Source organism: Dermacentor variabilis, chromosome 2 (genome assembly GCF_050947875.1).
Source record: "Dermacentor variabilis isolate Ectoservices chromosome 2, ASM5094787v1, whole genome shotgun sequence".
Lineage (NCBI taxonomy): Eukaryota > Metazoa > Arthropoda > Arachnida > Ixodida > Ixodidae > Dermacentor > Dermacentor variabilis.
The window spans coordinates 19,362,334-19,382,100 of record NC_134569.1 but is presented as its reverse complement, the minus strand read 5'-3'; the positions used below and the strand labels follow the sequence as shown (position 1 = coordinate 19,382,100).

The 19,767-nt window shown below is 42.9% G+C and overlaps 1 protein-coding gene across 1 annotated transcript in view; it reads right to left on the bottom strand.

The window, feature by feature from the left end:
- The window catches only part of LOC142570268 (uncharacterized), a 140,097-nt gene that overhangs the window by 41,005 nt on the left and 79,325 nt on the right, over positions 1 to 19,767 (bottom strand). Inside the window, exon 4 of the mRNA XM_075678666.1 lies at positions 11,388 to 11,681. Within this exon, the coding sequence (XP_075534781.1) occupies positions 11,388 to 11,681 (294 nt within the window). The remainder of the gene's footprint in view (positions 1 to 11,387; positions 11,682 to 19,767) is intronic.

The following is a 19,767-nucleotide window of genomic DNA, read 5'->3' as shown; positions in this document are numbered from 1 at the left end:
GGCACACTGGAAATCCCAGAGACAACATGCTGACACTTGCTTCATATCCACTAACCACCAAGTGACCACGGTGTCTGCTTAGGTGCTGTTCAAAGGCTGCTAATAATAAAATTATATTATTACCAGCCCTGTAGCTTCACCAAGATTGTTTTAGTAGTATATAGGCTACTCATCTACAACCTATTTAGCAAAAGCGAAATTTCATTACGGTTGGCTTTTGTTGCTGGTAGTAAAAATCAGTTGTTTTTTTCATGGCCCTGGCACTAGCCATAATGGTTTTAGGATCCTACAATGCTTTGATAATGAAATGTATGAGTTTTTGACATAAAAAATGAATTAATTAAATAATTAAAAGAAGAAGCTGGCACTCCTTGTCGAGTCCTGGAATGAGGACACCACCCACTCGACCTCAAGAGCAACGACCTCGATGATCCAAATAAATGTTCTCTCTCTCTCTCTCTCTTTCTCTCTCTCTGGCACTCCTTGGCCATACTTGGCCTTTGTGCCACGAAACACCATAGATTATCAATTATGAGAACATGTTTCACAGCTCATTTTAAGGATCAATATCTCCAAATAGGTGCTGATCTCAGGATTTATGTTAAATATACATAATTATGTACTGCCCGACCTCATGCCACAATTAAAACATAAAGCTAAGTTGATAACTTAAAAGCTGTAAGTTAGTTAATTAGAATTAATTAGTCATATTGGGGGTGCAATTAGATTGTTTACAGTTAATTAACAACAGTTAAATTCAGACCGCATACTACTGGGACACAAGCTAAAGTACTAGAAAAGACAGGACATGGCGCTACTTGCAACTGAAAGTTTATTTGGAAGGTTAGCGACTAACAGCGATTAATATTCATTTTTTTTTCTTACCTGCTCGTTTTATGATGTTTGATGACATTTCATGGCTTGGGTCATGTCGGGTTTATAAAGTCTCTAACCTTTCAAATAAACTTTCAGTCACAAGTAGCGCTCTCTCTTCTTGTGCCTTAGCTTCTGTACCAGTAGTTTGCGCTCTGAATTTAGCCATGCTTCCATACCAACTTGCCCATATTTCACTTTTGATTAATTAGCCATATTTAAACTAGTTCATTATACCAGTATCACCAATTTAGCTGAAGTGGCGCAGCTTCCGTATTTGCCACAGAAAACTTTTAAAACATGTTTTCATTAAAATAGATCATGCCGTACTACATGCTGTTGTGTGTAAAAAAGTGCTTCAGTTGCAAGTCCAGAGCTTGTCCTGTTCCTTTTGTGCTTGAGCTGTGTTGCAAACCTTTCCAAGTGGCTACATATTTAATATCATTTGGACTGCTGCCTTGGTCAGCTTCCCAGTGGTAACAGTTGATTTCTGTCAGTTTCTGCAATCTTGAAGTGGTCATGCGGAAAGGAAGTAAACAAGCAGTCGAGCTCACTTGGAACATTTTCACCAATACGGTTGTTGCTATGGTAACTGATACATATCAAAGACCACAAGAAAAAAAGTGTGCACCAAAAACTGCATTTAAAGGGCCCCTTACCAGGCCCAACAGAAAAGTTTCGTTATAATCTGAAAGTTATGTGCCCTCTAAGGAGCACTCAGTCACAAGGATTTTTCAAACTGGTTCATTAATAGCCGAGATAAATATTTCAGTGCCATGAATTCATGATTCCAGGAGGTGTGCCACTGACAAGAGAGACACTCTCTCCAGTTGCCCCGTCTAGCCTCCGCAAGTGAAATTCCTTTCCTGCTTTTCCCCATACTGGATTTCGAGGATCGCGTGGCGCATAATTCACGGGTCCCGCCTTCATTCTTTTCCGTTCGCCTTTTTGCTGCGCGGTGCACTACCATTGACGGTGTCAAGTGCAAGCTGTTGTGTTTGTCTTGTTTCATGCAGAGCACGATTGTGCGGGCTGTGCATGAGAGCACCTGACTAGTGGTGCAAGTCAGTGCTACATGAACACTCAGGCAGACACAAGCAGATCACAGAGCATGATCGTATGCTGGCACACCGTAGAAAATGGCATAGTTTCGTTGTCAGCGTGCACGACTGCAGGACGTGCGAACAAGCAGACAAAACTGAAGTGCATCTCTCTTGCTGTGGTGCAAAGTAAACCAAATACAAAAAGACATTTGGTTTGTGTGTGTCATTATTTCTCTACACCTTAATTAGCCTATCTATGCAACATATTACACAAATAACAGATGATGCTTTGAATAATTCTCGAAGTCACAAGTCACTAAGAGTGACGGCATAGCAAAGACACATGTATGTAGGTGCACTAGCACGTATACATCATCCCTCCGGCTTGGAGCGCGGCGCCGGTGAAGAGAAGGGCAAACGGTGTCCGGTTTGAAATTTCAGGTCTTTCCAAAGTACATAACGATGTAATACTTAGCAGAAACGATCATTAGCGTGCATGGTATGCACCACACGTCAGCTCAAACTGGCCAAACCTGGTGAGCGGCCCTTTAATATGCATGTCATGCCCCATGTTGAAACAGAAGCATGTATGGTTCAGCTGAAGTTTGCCAGTGAAGTCAAGAGTGAGGGTTTATTATATACAGTATATTTCATTGCCAGTGGCACCTTCTGTTACCACCGGAAGTATGTGACATATAAAGCAAGGAATGAAGGCCATCACATTGATACCGTGCACCAAACATGGAGAAAACGAACTCATAGTTGCACTGATCCTAAAACACACAATTTGCATCTACAAGGCAATAAATGCAAAAGTGTGCCAAAATAATTAAAAATGCAGTTATAGGTGCATAATGCTATAAGGAAAGTGTCCCAATTGTTGGCAAGCAAACCCCACTGGTCAAGAATGGAAAAAAATGCTTCGTTGTTACACAAATGATTAGCACATCAAGCAAGGTGAAATTAGCATGCTAGCTAAAATTAAAAAATGGCTCACATACCTTATGCTGCACTGCCCGAATAAACGCTTAAAGAAACCTGTGTGACATTTGACAAGCTGCTGCATGAGGATTTCTGGCTACAGGTGCCAATGCAACTAGCCATTCCTATTAAAGCACCTTTTCTTCACACCTTCTATGTTCCAATTTAGGATTCACTTGAGCTCTGTACTCTAACAAGCATTCCTTCTGTTGCCTGGTTACACTGATGTGAAGATATGCTGCTAGCCCTCGTGTTCTACTCCAGGAAACTGCAAACTATGGCACCAAAGGCTCGCACATGTGCAGGTGGTCCTCTGTTGCCAATTTACCATTCAGGTAATTTCTCTATGGAGCTCCTAATATGCATAGGACTATGGCTACTCTTTGCTACCATGGAAGGCACACCCGAGCAGCAAAGCACCGCCAACCTGTTAAGGTCAGGATGTACCACAGAAGCTTGGGACTGCACCAAGAAGGAAGGCATGCCCACCTCATTGTTTGTACACTGCACATGCTGTGAAACTCAACAGAGGTCATGCACACGTTTAAATAAAAACACACAGCACAAGAGAGGAGAGTCAAGTGCGGCAGACAGGGCTCAGCACGGAAAGAGAGTGACAGGGAAGCTCCTCCTCAATGCAGGAATTTGGCCCTGCATACCAATTCCCCCATTTTTGGTTGACTCTGCAAGTCAATATTTATGCAAGTAAAATAGCTTTCATTGTACATATGGTGCCAATTCTTCTACTGAATATCTATTGCTAGATTCATTGCACTTTCTTTTGGATTATATATATTTGGCACAATTCAAATGTTCTGGCTATTTTCCCGCATTGCAACATAATACTACCAGAAGTTGCTTGTCTGTAGATGAAGCCATTGTGGCCCCACTGCCCATTACTAAAATAAGTAAACGAAAATAATTTAAGGCATGCTTTTAACAATACAAATATTACTGAATGATTTCCTTGAATAATAAAGACTAAATAAAATTCTAATGCAGCAATTTCCTTAGCATTCATCAGGAATAATGCTAAACAACCAGTATATATAAGCCCATCAACTACCTAGAATTAGAAAATTGAGCTCCAATGAATATCTTTACCATACATGTTGCAATCACAATATTTAATAATGGCAGTTCTCAAGCCATGTTCATTCTTCAGGAACTGAGGTGAGCTTGCAAATTTCAAACAGCTAACCTAGTGGCCTCCACACATCTCTTGCTCATAATCTGGGTCCCTGCTTGGGTAAGAAATGATGGAAGAGAGGAGGTGGTTACCTTACATTACTTCATACAAAGGTACTTAATGTTACCAAAGTAGAAATACTAGAAATGGACACGCTTAAGGAGTGATGTGCCTCAGAGATTTTGTTTTTTTAATAAATCTTATTGAATGGAATTTAAGTTACGAGGTTTTAGGTGCCAAAACCACTTTCTGGTTATGAGGCACGCCGTAGTGGGGGCTTCAGAAATTTGGACCATCTGGGGTTCTTTAACATGCACCTAAATCTAAGTACACTGGTGTTTTAGCATTCCACCCCCATTGAAATGTGGCCACCGTGGTATTGGATGGAATTTATAAATAATTTAGATTATTCTATTTTTGAATCTGATTTTAATATCTTAATTTGTCATATTTCTGTGCCCCTTGGAAGTACAAAGAGTAGGGTCTCTTTTGCAAGGTTTGGCCTTTAGACCAAGCTTTGGAAAGATAATAGCTTCTATTGCTCATTATAAACAGATAACTCTAAAAGAAGTTAAAAATAATTTCATTTTGCCTTTCTTATTTAAAAAAAACATTTTTATTATCGACTATAGTTACTAATTTATATAGAACTGATTATTGGTTTCCCAAGATGCACATGACCAATTGCAAGAAAGCCTTGATACTTTCATGCTGTGCATCCTTATGCATGAGCATGCAAAATTTGGCCAAGATTAAGTCACATTAAATACAAAAATTCTCGGGCACAAGTATTAAGATTTAAAAATGAGAAAGACAAAGTTGAAAGTTTCCAAATATGCTTATTAGTATATCAGAGGTTTAATTTGCACAGAATTTGGCCAGAATGCAGACCATTCAGAATGCAGAAAACAGGTTTTTTGCATGTCAGCCTCTCGCATGTAGGAAGTACAGCCTTCGTCTGAGCACTGGTGAAAAGTAGCGAATGAGCTGGTGCCGACTCAGCTTGGGCTAGTGCTCGAATGTTACGCCAGTAAAGCTCACCATCTGGGCAAGACCTCATCAGTGAGCCTCATCAGTAAAGCGCATGAACGAAAAAAATGAAGACCCTACAGCTATCATGCATAATATTGCAATCAAAACATAAAATATTACCTGAAAAAAATATTCTAAATTTTGACCTGCATGTCTCCTTAAAAACAATAAGGCACAAGAAACTTAACAATTCATTTCCTCTACATTGCACTTCCGTGAGAGGCATGCTCCTGAAATCGAGTTCACATGTAAAAGAAACAAAGGGACCTCATCTCCTGCAATGCAAAAACAAGATGTCCTAGGTTGTATTAGCTCCCATTTGCCAAGCTGAGTTGGTAGCCACATCCCATGCTCGCAGATGCTATAAATTCAGCAAGGTCCATACAGTCTTTCTTCCAGTCACTTGCAATGCGTTGTCTTCCAAGATTTGGAAGTCATCCCTGTCCTTTGTACAATGGTCGGCACTCCCCACCGAAGGTTGGAACAATGCCTTTTTGTTTCTCATAACTATTCTTTTTCTTTTGCAGATGCTGTTTCACTTCCCTGGCACTTCTGCATCTTTTTCATGGGGCCAGTGAACACGGCTATACAAACCACGTGCAACTGCCAGCTTCTTTTGGTCCACCCACACGTTATCTCTGTGCCTTCCAGCACCAGCATCTCCCTAGATGAAGCAGCTCGACACTGTCCTCGCAAAGCACTGATGCTCTTTTGTTGCTGCTGGAGCCAAGGCTAATGGTTACAAGCATCGGAAAATTGTTCAATGTAGGTGAAAAGTGCTTGAAAATATTATTTTTTAAAATTATCCCCCCCCCCCCTTTTTTTCCACCTCTCTCTTGTGAGCTGGGCAGGAATAATGGGTGCAGCATTGAACTGGGCACCCAAGCGGGTGAGAGAATTCTCAAAATTCGCAGCAGCCTGGACTTGCTTGTTAGACGGCTGGTCTCATTTTACCCCTTTCTTCATTAGTGCCTCTCAGGGCCATCATAGAACCTTGAGTTTGGTTCATCAAGGTTTTAAAATATCCAGTCACAATGTGCATCAAATATATTGGCGGTCTACTTGATTGTCCCAAAATGTACGAGGACGGCTTCGTCTGAGTAGATGAATTTGTAAACAGCAATATATTTCGCTGTACATTTTGGGGGAGAAATATCTCATAATGGGTGTTCCATTAAGGTACTAATATGAAGTCAATTAGCAAATTAGCAAAATTAGCAAATCATAGGTAGTTAATGAGCTTATTACTGATTATCGCACATTTTCTGATGGCCACTGCAGTTATTAATGCTTTGCACCCCCCTAAAGAAAAAGAAAAGGAGATAATTTCTTTATGACACTGTCTTCACGAATTTTTGACCAGCATTCGCTGAAACACCTGGTGTACACAAGGTTCTTCACATTTGGGTAAAGCCAAAGTTTCCCTCAATTTCTCCCCAAAAAGCTGCCTTTTTAATAGTGTTGTTCTGAATTTTTTTAGGGATCGTCGAACTGTGACAGCTCACTGTGCCAGTGTTATGCAAGCAGCCTCAATGATTATTGAGTGGTATCACTATGAAATTCTTACAGGGGAACTTTAGAAGCCACAGCTACAGAACCTCACTAGTATTTTGCCAGTGTGGCTCTGTCATAAGTCAGAAATGCAGCACAGTAGCAGATAGCTTCAACAGCCTTTAACATGACTGTGTGCCACCAGTATAGTGCTCCTGTGTTTTCCAAATAGCATCTTAGTGCTTAATAAACGCTTTGTTAATCTAACCACTGAAGTATGAACTGATTAGACAAACAGACAAGTAATAAATATATGGGCAAAGCATTATTAGAAAAAACACGTTCGTTAGCAAATTTTTGCAGGGGTAACCAATTTCCCATTTCTTGCACCTGAAAATTTAAAAATCTGATATTAACTAAACGAAGAATGATGCTTACCATTAGGCATTCTCAGGTAATGATAACTTAAGAGAACTTGAGGTTTAGCACTTCCAGAAAAGTTGAGACTTTTCATCCATTATTGACTAAAGAAAATGTGACATTTTGCTTTATCCCTTCCTACAAAAATGATAAACCTGAAATTGATGGGTTGTATTTACACATAAATGTCAACATTGAGTAGGCATCATCATTACATTTAGCTTTAATTACCAAATGCTGTTGTTCCAACAATGAAAATTAATGCTGTAAACAACAGCCCAGCAAACTTGAGAATCAGTTATACATATAAGCCGGGTTACCTAAAGGCTGTGCCTGGCAACAGCGCACCTTGATCTTCACACCAGAGTCAAGACAACTAGCAGTGAAAGCTGGTCATCAGAATGTGCAGTGGTTCCAGAGGGCTTACCCACTCAAATAAAGAAGAAAAAAAAAACAATGCAGACAAGCAAAAGCACAAAATGGCAACATGCAAAGTTTTGCTTTAGTACCCAAAAGTGCAACTTCTTTTCAGGAAAACAAATTCCTACACACAGAGGAGGAAGCCATGCCAGTAACAGAATGGTCATCAGTTGCACTAATGATGAAAAGGGCAGGTGGAGGAAAATGCTCCAGGCAAGGTGGTCACCAACTGCTGCTCTGTCATTTCATCACTCCTGGTTGCCATGTGGTATGCACATTTCACTTCTCAGAAACGCAAGTCACTCCTTTATGCCTTAAGCATTAAGCAAGACAGCATTAAGTGCTGGGTGCTGATGGAGTCTGAACTCTTGCAACTGCTAGCAGAGTGCGTGTTTGTGTTTATGGGGAGTGTGGGCTTCACAGCTGAAACATGAAACTGTGGGTTCGCACAGAAAACCAATAACTGTGGAGGCCCCCTTTTCATTCCACTGTTGATCACTAGCAGTGCCCTTGTGCCCCGTTTGTCTAAAGAAATGGCTTACGACTGCTGTGATTAGCGTAGAAAACATCCACTTAGTAAACACACTGTGGTCGAGCGATCTCCCATAAGCAATTTTGCACACTCGGAAAACTTGTGACACCACCTGAGTCAGCCATGGTTGCCGTGCACACTGTGCAATGATTTTAATTGGGTATTAACTCATAACAGAATATTAAAAAACAAATATATGTGACAAAAAAAAAACATCCATATGTTTAAATGAATAAAACAGTGAGCAATAATGGCCGACCTACTTTCACCAGATAGAATCAGTTACGAGTTAAAACAATAAAACCTATCTAGCATGAGGCAGCTATAAGGGGCATAGTGGAAAAATAGTGATGCTCAATTCGTAGCTTAGCCCCTGACAATTCTTTTAGCACTTGCCCGAGGGAAGAACATTATTATTAGCACACAAAAGTGGTATTTGCATGCAGTCAACAAAGTTACGACATCGCATTAGGTGTCATTACTCATGGTAAAGTTTTCCCCACACCCCCAACTCTATGTAGAAAGGAAAGAAAGAAAGAAAGGAAAAGAACCGAAGAACAGAAAAAAAGATGACAGGAGGCGAGTGGTCAAGCGGTCTTCCCCCACTGTCGGTCTCCTCCGGCAGCTTGGCCACTTGGATGATTTGAACTCATTTCCCCCATGTGATCACACTTTTCATGTAGCATGCAAGGTTGCCAAAAGCCTCCTTTTTTTTATGCAAGTGAAGGTCACAAGCTAAGCGTTTCTTTTTTTTTTTTTTAACTGTGAGGCTGCAAATATGACTTTCTCTATGAGCTGTATTGTTTTAAAAAAATCTCCTTACTGATAATTTCCTTTTTTTTTTGCATGATTTGGTTAAAACCATTATTCAGTCTAACTGACATTTCCTTGACATTTTAATATTTTTATAAGTGAATTTGACCATATGCTTTAAATTTCCCACTTTTGCCAGATAGTTTGCACAATATTTTGCACAATACATTATATCTTTTTGTGATTAAATTTTAGAACCTAGACACAAGCAAACTTGAGTAGGTACGAAAAATTTTTTCGTTGATACTAGTTGCAGAGCATATGCAACATCTCCCACTTCACACGTTGTCATGCAGCAATTTGTGGTGAGTGCTCCTTCAGTCTGTCTGTTTTTTTCGCTGTTTTACAAGTCTGTGTAGTATTTCTGAGCCCTTTCACTCTGTGTGCCCTACATGTATGCAGTCACTAACTATTCTAGTAACAATTACTAGGCTTTGTGCCTATTGTTTCTTTTGACATATCTGTTTAGTGTTATAGTTGCAACAACTAAATATTACTTATGTCAAAAGAGCAATACAAGGGTCCATGCAGATTGCAAGGGCATAAAACAGCGTGACGACTACAATAGGTCACTAGTACCACTAGGTCAGTGAAAGTGATGGGATCTTAGCAGCATTACGGCCTAATTACAGGCACATTAGAGCAGTTTTGCCTGTGTAGGTCTGGGGCTCTCTTTAGTTATCGTTGAAACATGAAAGCCACCAACCCACCCACGTCATTAACCTCTCCCGTATTGGCATTCAGTTGCCATGCTGAAGACATTGTTACAAACAATGGGTCTTGCAGACTGCAATTTCTAGGACTGAGTGATGCCAGGCACAACCAATGGTCCATGAAAGTAGCACAGAGATGCTTAGGTTCCCAGCATCTTGAATTTTTTTTGAGCATGGAACCACATTTATAACGGTAAGAAGTGCCGCCTGAGGTCACAAAGTGAAAACAAAATATTCTAAATGCTAAAACTCCATCATAGTATGGGCCTGTGCAAAACTGATGTGTTATGTAATTACTCCCAAGATTATCCTAGCTCTAAGCATAGTGTAGTCACAAAAATACAGATTTCTTAAGTCATCACGAAAGTTGTAGTGTGAACTTGATTGGTGTCTCGCGAGATCAGAATGAGGAATGAAACCGGGACATGTACTGCTCATGCCAATAAAGCAAACAGGAATGCACGGCACACATTTGTTAAGGTTTTTCACCATGCCAAACATTTTTCACATTCCAAACAGAAAGGTCATGATGACAACTTTTTGGGGCATGGATCGTCTGCTGCTATATCTTTCTCCTAACATCAACACAAAAAGCCTTAGCCTCATAACTCACGGTGATAAGAGCTATAAAAAAAAAATAGAATGATAATGTCAAGCCCTGTGCAGATGCATGAAATCAATCACCAGGTGCTTATCTGGTCATATCAAGCTATTAAGGACATAACACAGTGACTAGTACTAAAGTTATCTGCTGCTCCATGACCATGTTCCAGTCTGTGCTTTCTATCTGGAATAAGATTTTGCATAGACTTGATCACCTAGCCAAACATGACTTTTTCATCATTCTAAGAAGTACCATCAAGGACAAATAGTACTTCAGTGAGTGATCAGAAATTGCAATAGAAAAGTAACTTCACAGACACAACAAAACTTCCATTGCCTCAAGAACATTCCAAGTGTTGCCACACACTCTGAGTCAAAGTTTTGAGTTCAAAGTTCTCTGAGTTCAAAGTTCAAGGATTCCATGAAGACTACTCCAGAGATGCACAACTGACAAGCATCTCTCAAAAGTTTTAGCCAGGTGTTAGATGAGGCAAGCAAGACAACCTGTCTGTGTGAAGCTGCACTGTTCATATCGATCAATCACTGAACTTACAAACTCAAACGAAGACTATGCCAACACCCTTATTCCAAGTATGCAACACCACTTCATTAATTGACATGTAGGCTGAGAATGACTACATATCTTTCAATCTTTCAAAAAAATATAATCCTTGCAGCTGCAAATGTAGGATCTTTCAGCTGTTGCTGGTCCAATCTTGATGTAATTTCTTTATGCAAAATCTTGTGTAAAGATGTATGTTCACGAATCCCCCTGAATTATTATAGTTTGATCAAGAATTTTGTGGCACATAGAAAATGTGTGAGAACAACTACAGCAGTTTGAAAACTTCTAATCTCAGTGGCGAGGTAAAATTCATTCAGATCTCCTTGGCACAGCGACTGTCATCAGTAGGTCTAATACACCCAAATGTCAGCAACAGGCTTTTTCTGCCCAGACAGCAAAATGTTTACCTAGTTTCACCATCAACCACTGCTAGCATAGTATCTGCAATGAATAAATCCACTCCGTCAGGCTTAAACTTACCAAGTGCATCTTGCAAGGTGTTAGAACATAAAATTATGAAAAACAGGTTTGTTTGGTTTGCACTTTCCACCAAATCTGATATATTAACTGTCCTTAAGTAAAAGTACTGCTATAGAAGTCACTTCCCTATTTTCATAAGTGACCTGCTGGCCACAAAAGACCACCTGTGTCCCAGTCTGGTGACCACCCTGGCAGAGAGCATTTTCCTCAACGGGCGTACTGCGCTGGTTACCTTGGCTGAAGCAAGGGAGCCGTTGAAGAGCGCGTAGCTTTGCTGCTGTTGCTGCTGTTGCTGCTGTTGCTGCTGCTGCAGTTGCTGCTGCCTCTGCATGTGTCCCAGGTACCAGTAGGGACTTACCACGGCCGCCGTCGGAAGCTGTCCTGGAATCATGGCCTGCAGTGGCATCTGTTGGAGCAGTGCGTTCTTCAATGCCAGGTGGTTGCGACCATTGATCAACAGCTGGTCTTTCAGATGCTGTGGTGGGTGGAAATACTTGCAAGGGGGCTTCTCTCGATTACAGCGGCCCTGCAGGAAAAGTACGACGAAGTCAAGTGCAATTTCACACACAGGGACGTCACATATGCAAGATATCCCTGAAGCACTTCCCATACTGCTAGGTTTTTAAAAATGCATTGCTCTATGCTTTGTGCCACTCCTGCTGTACTCTGTTCCCTTCCCATAACATCTCAGTTCCACCGCTGGTGTTCCATTTGATGCATGTCTTATGATACTTTTGTTACGTGATAGCTGTCACATAATGCTATTAGCCATTTAAATTGTTTGATAACAAGAAACAGTAAACGTAAATGATTATTAACAATCGTAAGGACTGCAGCTTTAAGTGTCTATAAAAACAAGAAAAATACTGGCTGAACGTCGATGGTAAGCCCACATCACATGCTGTTTTATTTATTTAAAAGTTATGCCCCCTGAGGACGATAAGAAAATGTGACCATAACCAAATATGGAAGCATGAGATGTCCCTTACAAAATGTGGTGTTGCCAGATGTGCACAACATGTAGGTGTTATTATTATTTATTTATTATATATTTTACTGCATGTTACTTCATAAATAATGTTAACGAATTATGAGGCAAGAACCTCATCCCATTTTTTCTACTGAAACGTATCTGCATGCAAACAAATGTCAGCACTCCAACTTCAAGTGAAGTCATATCACATACAAGGGTTGAAGTGCGTGAGCAACTCTGAATACAGTGCTTTCTTTGCATGAACACTGCCGTGCCGATAAGGAATAGAGCTGTGAATACCTATGCAACAATGTCTGCACCTTTTAGCCTATCTGAGACAAGTGCCTAATTCGAACATTATATGACTTGGTGCTGGAAATGATGCGAAGCATGTGAACTAGCACTGCATGTATTACCTTTATGATACTGTGGCCTCATAAATAACACAGCAACTCATAAAGAATGCCAGCAAGCATGAGAACATTGTCATCTTGTGCTTGCTAAATGCCAGAAAAAATATGGGTAAGCACAGAGCATTTTAAATAATTTACCATAATGCTTCTTTCAAGGAATCAGTTCCAGTTTTGGTACCCAGAAGGTGGACACATCACGATACATGAGCCCATAACATTTCAGCTAATGCTGCAGCTTCCACATGCAAGCAGAGCCAGGAGAAATCCATACAGCACTACTTTTTTTAATAAGAAACAATCGTGTCGACATCTGCAAGTCTTGCTCTGTGTCATGATAATGTAAAAGACGCCACAATCAGCATTTTGTGAATTTTAGTATCAATATTAAAAGGGTCTGAACTTGAGCTTGTTGGTATGGCTTCATTATAAGGAACAGCACAAAAAGATAATGCAACAAGAAAGACTAGACAGGCATTGTTAAAAAGCACGTGCTGTCTAGTTTTGTTGTTTAAACAGTGCCTGTGCGGCCTTTCTTTCTTATCTAATTATTTTCCGCTCTGTTTCCCAAAATGAATTAAGTATCAAATTAAACCATATTATTTTCCAACGTTCATACTTGCCAAGTGTTGTCCTTTTTATGTGTATGCACATGGTATATGTGTCAGTGTTCCTTCAAATGTGGAGGAGGCTGCAAAACATGATGTGACTTATGTGCTTAATATGCACATTTTGATGTGGTGCAGCGTCGCAAAAGGGGGGGGGGGGGGGCGGGGGAGGAAAGGCCAGCTGCAGGCCAGTAATGGCCCTGCACAATGTGGCGCGACGAGTGTTATGCCACATCACGTTCCCGCACGTTGGGGACTGCGACAAACGCTGACTCGCCGCAGCAGACCATGGGTCGGTCGTCGCCACGGCAACTGCAACACAATGCAGCTTGTCACGTACGCGGGGTTAGTCGCTGGCGCGGAACCGCTAGAGATCGCCGTCAATGGAGCCACCATTTTAGCGATTGTCTCTCTGTGACTGCATTCCCACATGCGCAAAGCAACCATGGGCGTAGAAGCGAAAGTGTTCAGTCGAAATATTACAAATGCGGCAATTTGAAATGGGTATGAGCATCCACCATTGTAGGAAACTGATTTCACAAAAGTGGCATGAACCGTATGGCCAGTCCGACTGCAGCGCCGCCGCGCGAAAGAGACGCGAAGCACACAGCCGCATTTTATCTGTGCATTGGGAATCGGCTTTCATGTAGAAGTAGACCATTGGTAGGTCCTGTACCCCCCAGCATAGCCTCCTACATAACTTATGTGCCCAAAGAGTTTCTCACTACAACACCTAGAGGGAAATCTGGCGCTGCTGCGCTGTGGTATGCATGGGAATGCCGGTATATTGTGGATTCGGATTGGCATCGTTCTCGTAGAGACAGGACACCTTGAGGACGCGCTTGGCAAGTACCGTTCCGTCTGTCACAATGATTCATTTTCTACTAGAACAGCACGTGAAAAGCTGTTTTAGCTTGATTATTACGCGAAAACATGTTTTGTTTAACTATGAGAACTTGTTATTGTCTGTACGACTACATGTTACGTAAAAAGTATCAGCGGGCCGCTAAAGTTGGAGGACACACGACAAGGTTCGCGCTCGCTTTGAAACAGTTGGTCGTCTGTTCTTGCTTTTCTTCGCTTGGTCATGCATTGTGGGTGAGTAAAGATGTAATATGCTTGAATGGAAACATTTTATAAAGATTTTACTTTGAGAACGCGTTATTTGCGTAGCCATATCCACGTTTTAGACGAAGCCTCTTACAACACCAGCCAACACGAGCCTCGTAGACACGTATACCGTCATTCCCATGACGGCACGGTGCCCCCTTAAGAAACTCCCATAGACGGTGCAAAGATGCAATTTACGTGAATGTAAACATTTTATGAAGATTTTACTTTAAGAACGCGTTATTTGTGTAGCCATATGCACGTTTTAGACGAAGCATCTTACAACACCAGCCAACACAAGCCTCGCAGACACATATACCGCCCCCGGCCACGGCGGCCGCATTTCGATGGGGGCGAAATGCGAAAACACCCGTGTGCTTAGATTTAGGTGCACGTTAAAGAACCCCAGGTGGTCAAAATTTCCGGAGTCCTCCACTACGGCGTGCCTCGTAATCAGAAAGTGGTTTTGGCACGTAAAACCCCAAATAAAAAAAAAACATATACCGCCATTCCCACGACCTACAGAACTCCAGACCTGCACGGATCTCCCTCCTCCAGCACGCCTGGTCTAGTTCGCCCCCTTTTGCCGCTAGGGAAAGAACGTACGAGCAGAGTAGCGCTGGTTATAACCCGTTCGCTGTCGTCTGCTTCTGCGATCTGTTCAGCGCTTGTCTTGCCATTTCGGCAGGCACAAAGCGCTTGTATTGGCGGTAAATGAATAAATTCACAAATATACAAAAGAAGACATATTTGCGAATGCTTTGCGTCTGAATAGTGAAACTAGAAGAGGAGGAGCGGTGCATGAAATGTAAACAACGAGCACAGGTGGCCGCTACAATGCTAGATCGACGGCATAAATTTCCCTTTCCTAGCCTCCTTAAGAGACTGGAAAAATTGTTTAAAAGGATTCATAGGATAATCTAGCTTTTTTTAGTTGATTACAGACAGTCTAATGTCGTAGATGACATTATGATTTACTGCTGTGTGCCGTAGAGAAAGGCAGATGATCTGGTAAAAGTATAGTAAAAGTATTCACGAGTAAGTCCTCCGCCCGATATGTGCAATAGGCTGATCGATTCCGTTTCAAGGGAAGGTGAGCATATATTGTTTTTAATATCGTTGGATGTCTAGCTCAGTAGAAAGCTTGCAAAAGATTAAGCCATCCCAGTGCTTTAAAACGTGCTGCACTGTAGGCCTTAAATCGTGTCACGGAACTCTTTTAAAAGTGTAAAGCTAGCTTTCCTGCGTGGTACGGCGGCAGCATAACAGTGGTGCTTAAGATACGTACGCAGTGAAGCTGTGTGCGTAATTCACTTTTTGAACTCGCGACGCATTCACGGACAACTTTTATGAGTTAAAATGAGTGGTAATCGTTCTGTCGTCGAACATTACGGTGGCTTCTAAAGTTTCTAAAGAGCGCGGAAGCGAATATTACAACGTGTACAATAAAACTGTTGTGTACGTTGCGAACTCTATGTACAATGTGATTTATAATAACCTGCTTGAAAAAGGCAATAGGAGCGGCTATTTAACGCCATTTTAGAGAGCAGCGGACTCTCCGACATTTTTTAGGTTCGGGCAGTCAACTTTTGGAGCCAAGTGAGCGATCAAAGCCTTGTGACATCACTGTCACTGTGTTAGCAAAAATCAACTATATAGAGAAGCAATTCGTCACAACACAACAGCTGCCGTACTAATTACAACGCCGCACAGCCGCCCACCGCGTAGCAGACGAACAGGTTATAAAAGCGCCACCTACGGCCGTCGGTTGAACGAAAGTGGGCGCAAGCTGCTCCCATAGAAGCCGGATATCCGTGCAGGTCTGGAGTTCCAGTAGGTCGTGGCCATTCCCGTGACGGCACAGCGCCCCTTAAGAAACTCCCGTGGACGGTGGCGCCAGATTTCCCTCTAGGTGTTATAGTGAGAAACTCTATGCTAGAGGGAACTCTGGCCCTGCAGTCGTTGACCCACCATGAGAATGATGGGAAGTACATGCATCTGTTTGACCCGCGTGCTTTTGGATTCAGACGTTCTTGTGGCTTTGTTTATTACGCTTTGTATGCCTTCATCGCAGTAAATTTCGAGTGCAGAACACGCTGCGAACACTCACAATCGCTACTAATTGCAACGATTGAGCTTATCGAGGTGGCGAAATCGAAATGCGCGAAGCGTCTCAAGCTCTGGCATGGCCGCGATAAATTCATAAGGGCGTTTCACATCGCTTATCGATACATGCTTCCGTGGCGTAATATATTCAATATCAGGCTTCTGTACTAGAGCCACAGTGTTCTAATCCTGCCGCCGGGCAATTTTAATGAAGTTTGTTACGCAGTACACTGCTGAACATGACGAGTTTACAAAGTCACGAAGCCGTTTGAAGCCAGAAGGACGAAGTTTAGGCAAATGTATGTACGTCCCACAATTCCCATGCTGGGTCAACCGCTCCCATTGCAGCTCCCGTAGACACTAGCGCCACCTCTAGAAACTCTACAGTTCAAATAGCGCGGCTGAGTTGAGTGACCCAGCGGAGACGCCAACGTAAGTGGTGCCCCCTAGCAGAAGCTCTAACAGCGGCTGCTTAATAACGCGGCAAGCACATGTATACTGCTGCTCCTTTAGTGATGCGCATGCTGTTATTTTTTTTTTTGTCAGCCGCGAGCACCAAAAAGGTAAAGGTATGCTCGAGACCACCCTACGTAAGTGGCCACCACCATAGTTCAAACAACGGCAGCTTCCCATTGGTTCGCCGATGATCCGGCAGGCACAGAAGTTACATAGGAGGCTATGGTACCACTCATAATATTCCTACACCGTCCCCTGTACCTACAACTCTAAGCGCCTATACATAATAGCATGTGAAAATAAATATACCCGCAAACGGAAGACTCCGGATAGCGCCTGAGATTAAAAACGTTGACAGTCACCCTACGTGACTTGAATTCGAAAGCATAATGACTTCTCCAAGTCATCGCCTTACATAAAAACGCTACTTTAATCCACCTTGCTCTAACTTGTATCAGCCTTAATCCGCTTTAATTCATCTTAATCCACTTTAATCCAATTTTCGGAGTGGGCCACGTCGATTTTTCGGGTGTAGAGGTGTGGGCCATGGAGTGGCTGTGCACCGTGAGATTTCGCAGTGCAAGCCGCGGCAGGTACAGCGCCGGGAACGGGACGTCATTACTTGGTCACATAGGTTTTGGCATCATTGGATGATAACGGACGGCAGATTTTTCGCTTCGCTTCATGTGGCATATAAGGCTTTCGCCTTAATAGAGCAAGCGGCGCAGGATCTTGAAGGCGCCCTTGGGGCAGCGGGGGAATTAATGCTGGAACCACAGAGGACCGTAGGTTGGGGTACACTGTGCAAACGCTTAATATAACCAACTACTAACTCTATGACACCGTAATTATAAGCCGTGCCACCGGATCCGCAGCGTACCAGTCGGGTTGGCATGCAAGATCGGATACCTCCGGCCCGCGGGGCGAGCCCACGGGCCAGTCCAGTGGACTTATCTTCGTTGCTCCTTTGATACAAATGAAAACAGGCGTGTGCTCCATGGCGTACGACCGCAGAACATATGTACTATAACGATGCCTGATTCTCGAGGCACAGATATGCGGTGGCGGTGTGCTTCCCATCCCTTCCGTGCGGCGCCGCTGCAGTGGCCGGCTGTTCTAGGAGCAGGATGACTAAGGTGGGAAAATACGCGGCCAGGAAACACATCTAGAGCACCCAACAATTACAAAGAAACAATGCCTCCCTCTCTCTTCCAGGCGCTGTCACTCTCTGTGCGCCTGTACGGCGCTATGAGTATCAGAAGTTGGCAGAACGAAGCGTCGGAAAGCTGCTGCGTGCGTAGCCTACGTCTACACCTGCCTCTCGCTTGGACAGCTTAAACCAAACTACTGATGCGCCAAACGTTTGCGTGAGTTGATGCACTAGGGCGCCCGCGCAAGCTGCTTTCGCGTTACAGGAGAGCCTACAACCACTACAACTGGTTTCGCAAAGGGAACTTGCCTGAGACGTATCGAGACCCAGAACAGCTTTCTCCTCGTACACTGGCATTGGGCGTTACTAGTGATGACGATGCCCCTATTGATGATGATGATGGCCGCGAACCATGGCGCATACCCACTGAGGAGGAACGCCCAAGAATTAAGTGGCGCAGGCAAAGTGCAATAAATTCGAGGCAAGGTGGTGGCACATAACACCGAGCTTGTTCCTTTTGTGTGATTATTATTCTATACTTCACGCACTTTCCAGTGTCCACCTATCCATCTATGTCCGTCTCTAAAAATTTCTCTCGACCCACGACAACTTTGGTCACTCGGATAGATCATGGTCTAATGGGACCAATCTGCTGTGCTGAGGGAACCGGGTTCGAAATTAAATTAGGCTAACTTGGGTCACTCCGTATGTGACCCAAGTTGGCCCTGCGCGATAGCCGGAGCAACATTATGCGCCGTTAACTCTCGCGCGGTTGGAATGAACATTCGCAGATGCGCGCGAGCAATCTCCTTTCGAGAAGACGAACATAAAGACCGAGTCGTCTTGACGACTTATTGGCATCCCCTTTGAAACGGGGCGGCCACCTAGCCTTGTTGATTTAATCACGAATGCTATGCATGTTCTTCATCCAGGCATTTTTGCGTACATCTCCTTAATCTCTTATTTTTTTCTCAGCACTTACCTAACTACCTTGTACCGTTACATATGCCGATACATGACCCGATCGCATCAATCTCTTCCCTGCTTTTTTTGCACCAATATTCTAAACGCACCTTGCTTATCTAGACTGCTAACCGGCTGGTGCCTTCCGTCCACCTCAAATCCTAGCGCTTCTGGAAGATACGTTGCGTGCTGGCTTCGCTGGGCGAATCCTTTCCTATTTAAGTAGGATATGCTCAGTGGCCTCCCGACTTTTTTTTTTTTTTGGCAGCATGCACATGCTTGTTCTTGCCCTTAGGCAACCGGCTCGAGCCTCAAATAGCAAGACACTTCCCTTCGTGTTATCGTACAAATTTTCCTTTCTAATTTCTTCTTCTGATTCTTGTAAATCTCCATGGTCTTTTTCGTTTCCCCATGGTATTTTTCGTTTCCAATCTTTGCATTCAATTCGCTGTCTCAACAGTTTTCATAAGCACGCGTTAAGGACGAAGACGATACAAACACATACGACAGACGTTCCTTTCATCTTCGTCTTTAGCGCGCTTTTATAAAAACTGTCAAGATGGACCAACTCGCCCAAACCAAGGTATTGTTGTTTCTCTCACTTCTTATTCCTCCTGGTCGCCTGTCTACACTTTCAATTACCCTGTACTTGGTTGCCAACTTTCTTGACGTCTTCCTCCATTCTGTGTCCACGCTTTTTAGGTACAGATATCTGTGCACTTTAGCCGCCCATTTCTTTTGATCCATGTTGCTGAGTCTTTCTTCAAAAACTAATTTTGCTCTGCGCTTCTCTGACTTCAAATGAGGCCCAACCCATATCCCCTTGCACAGTCTCA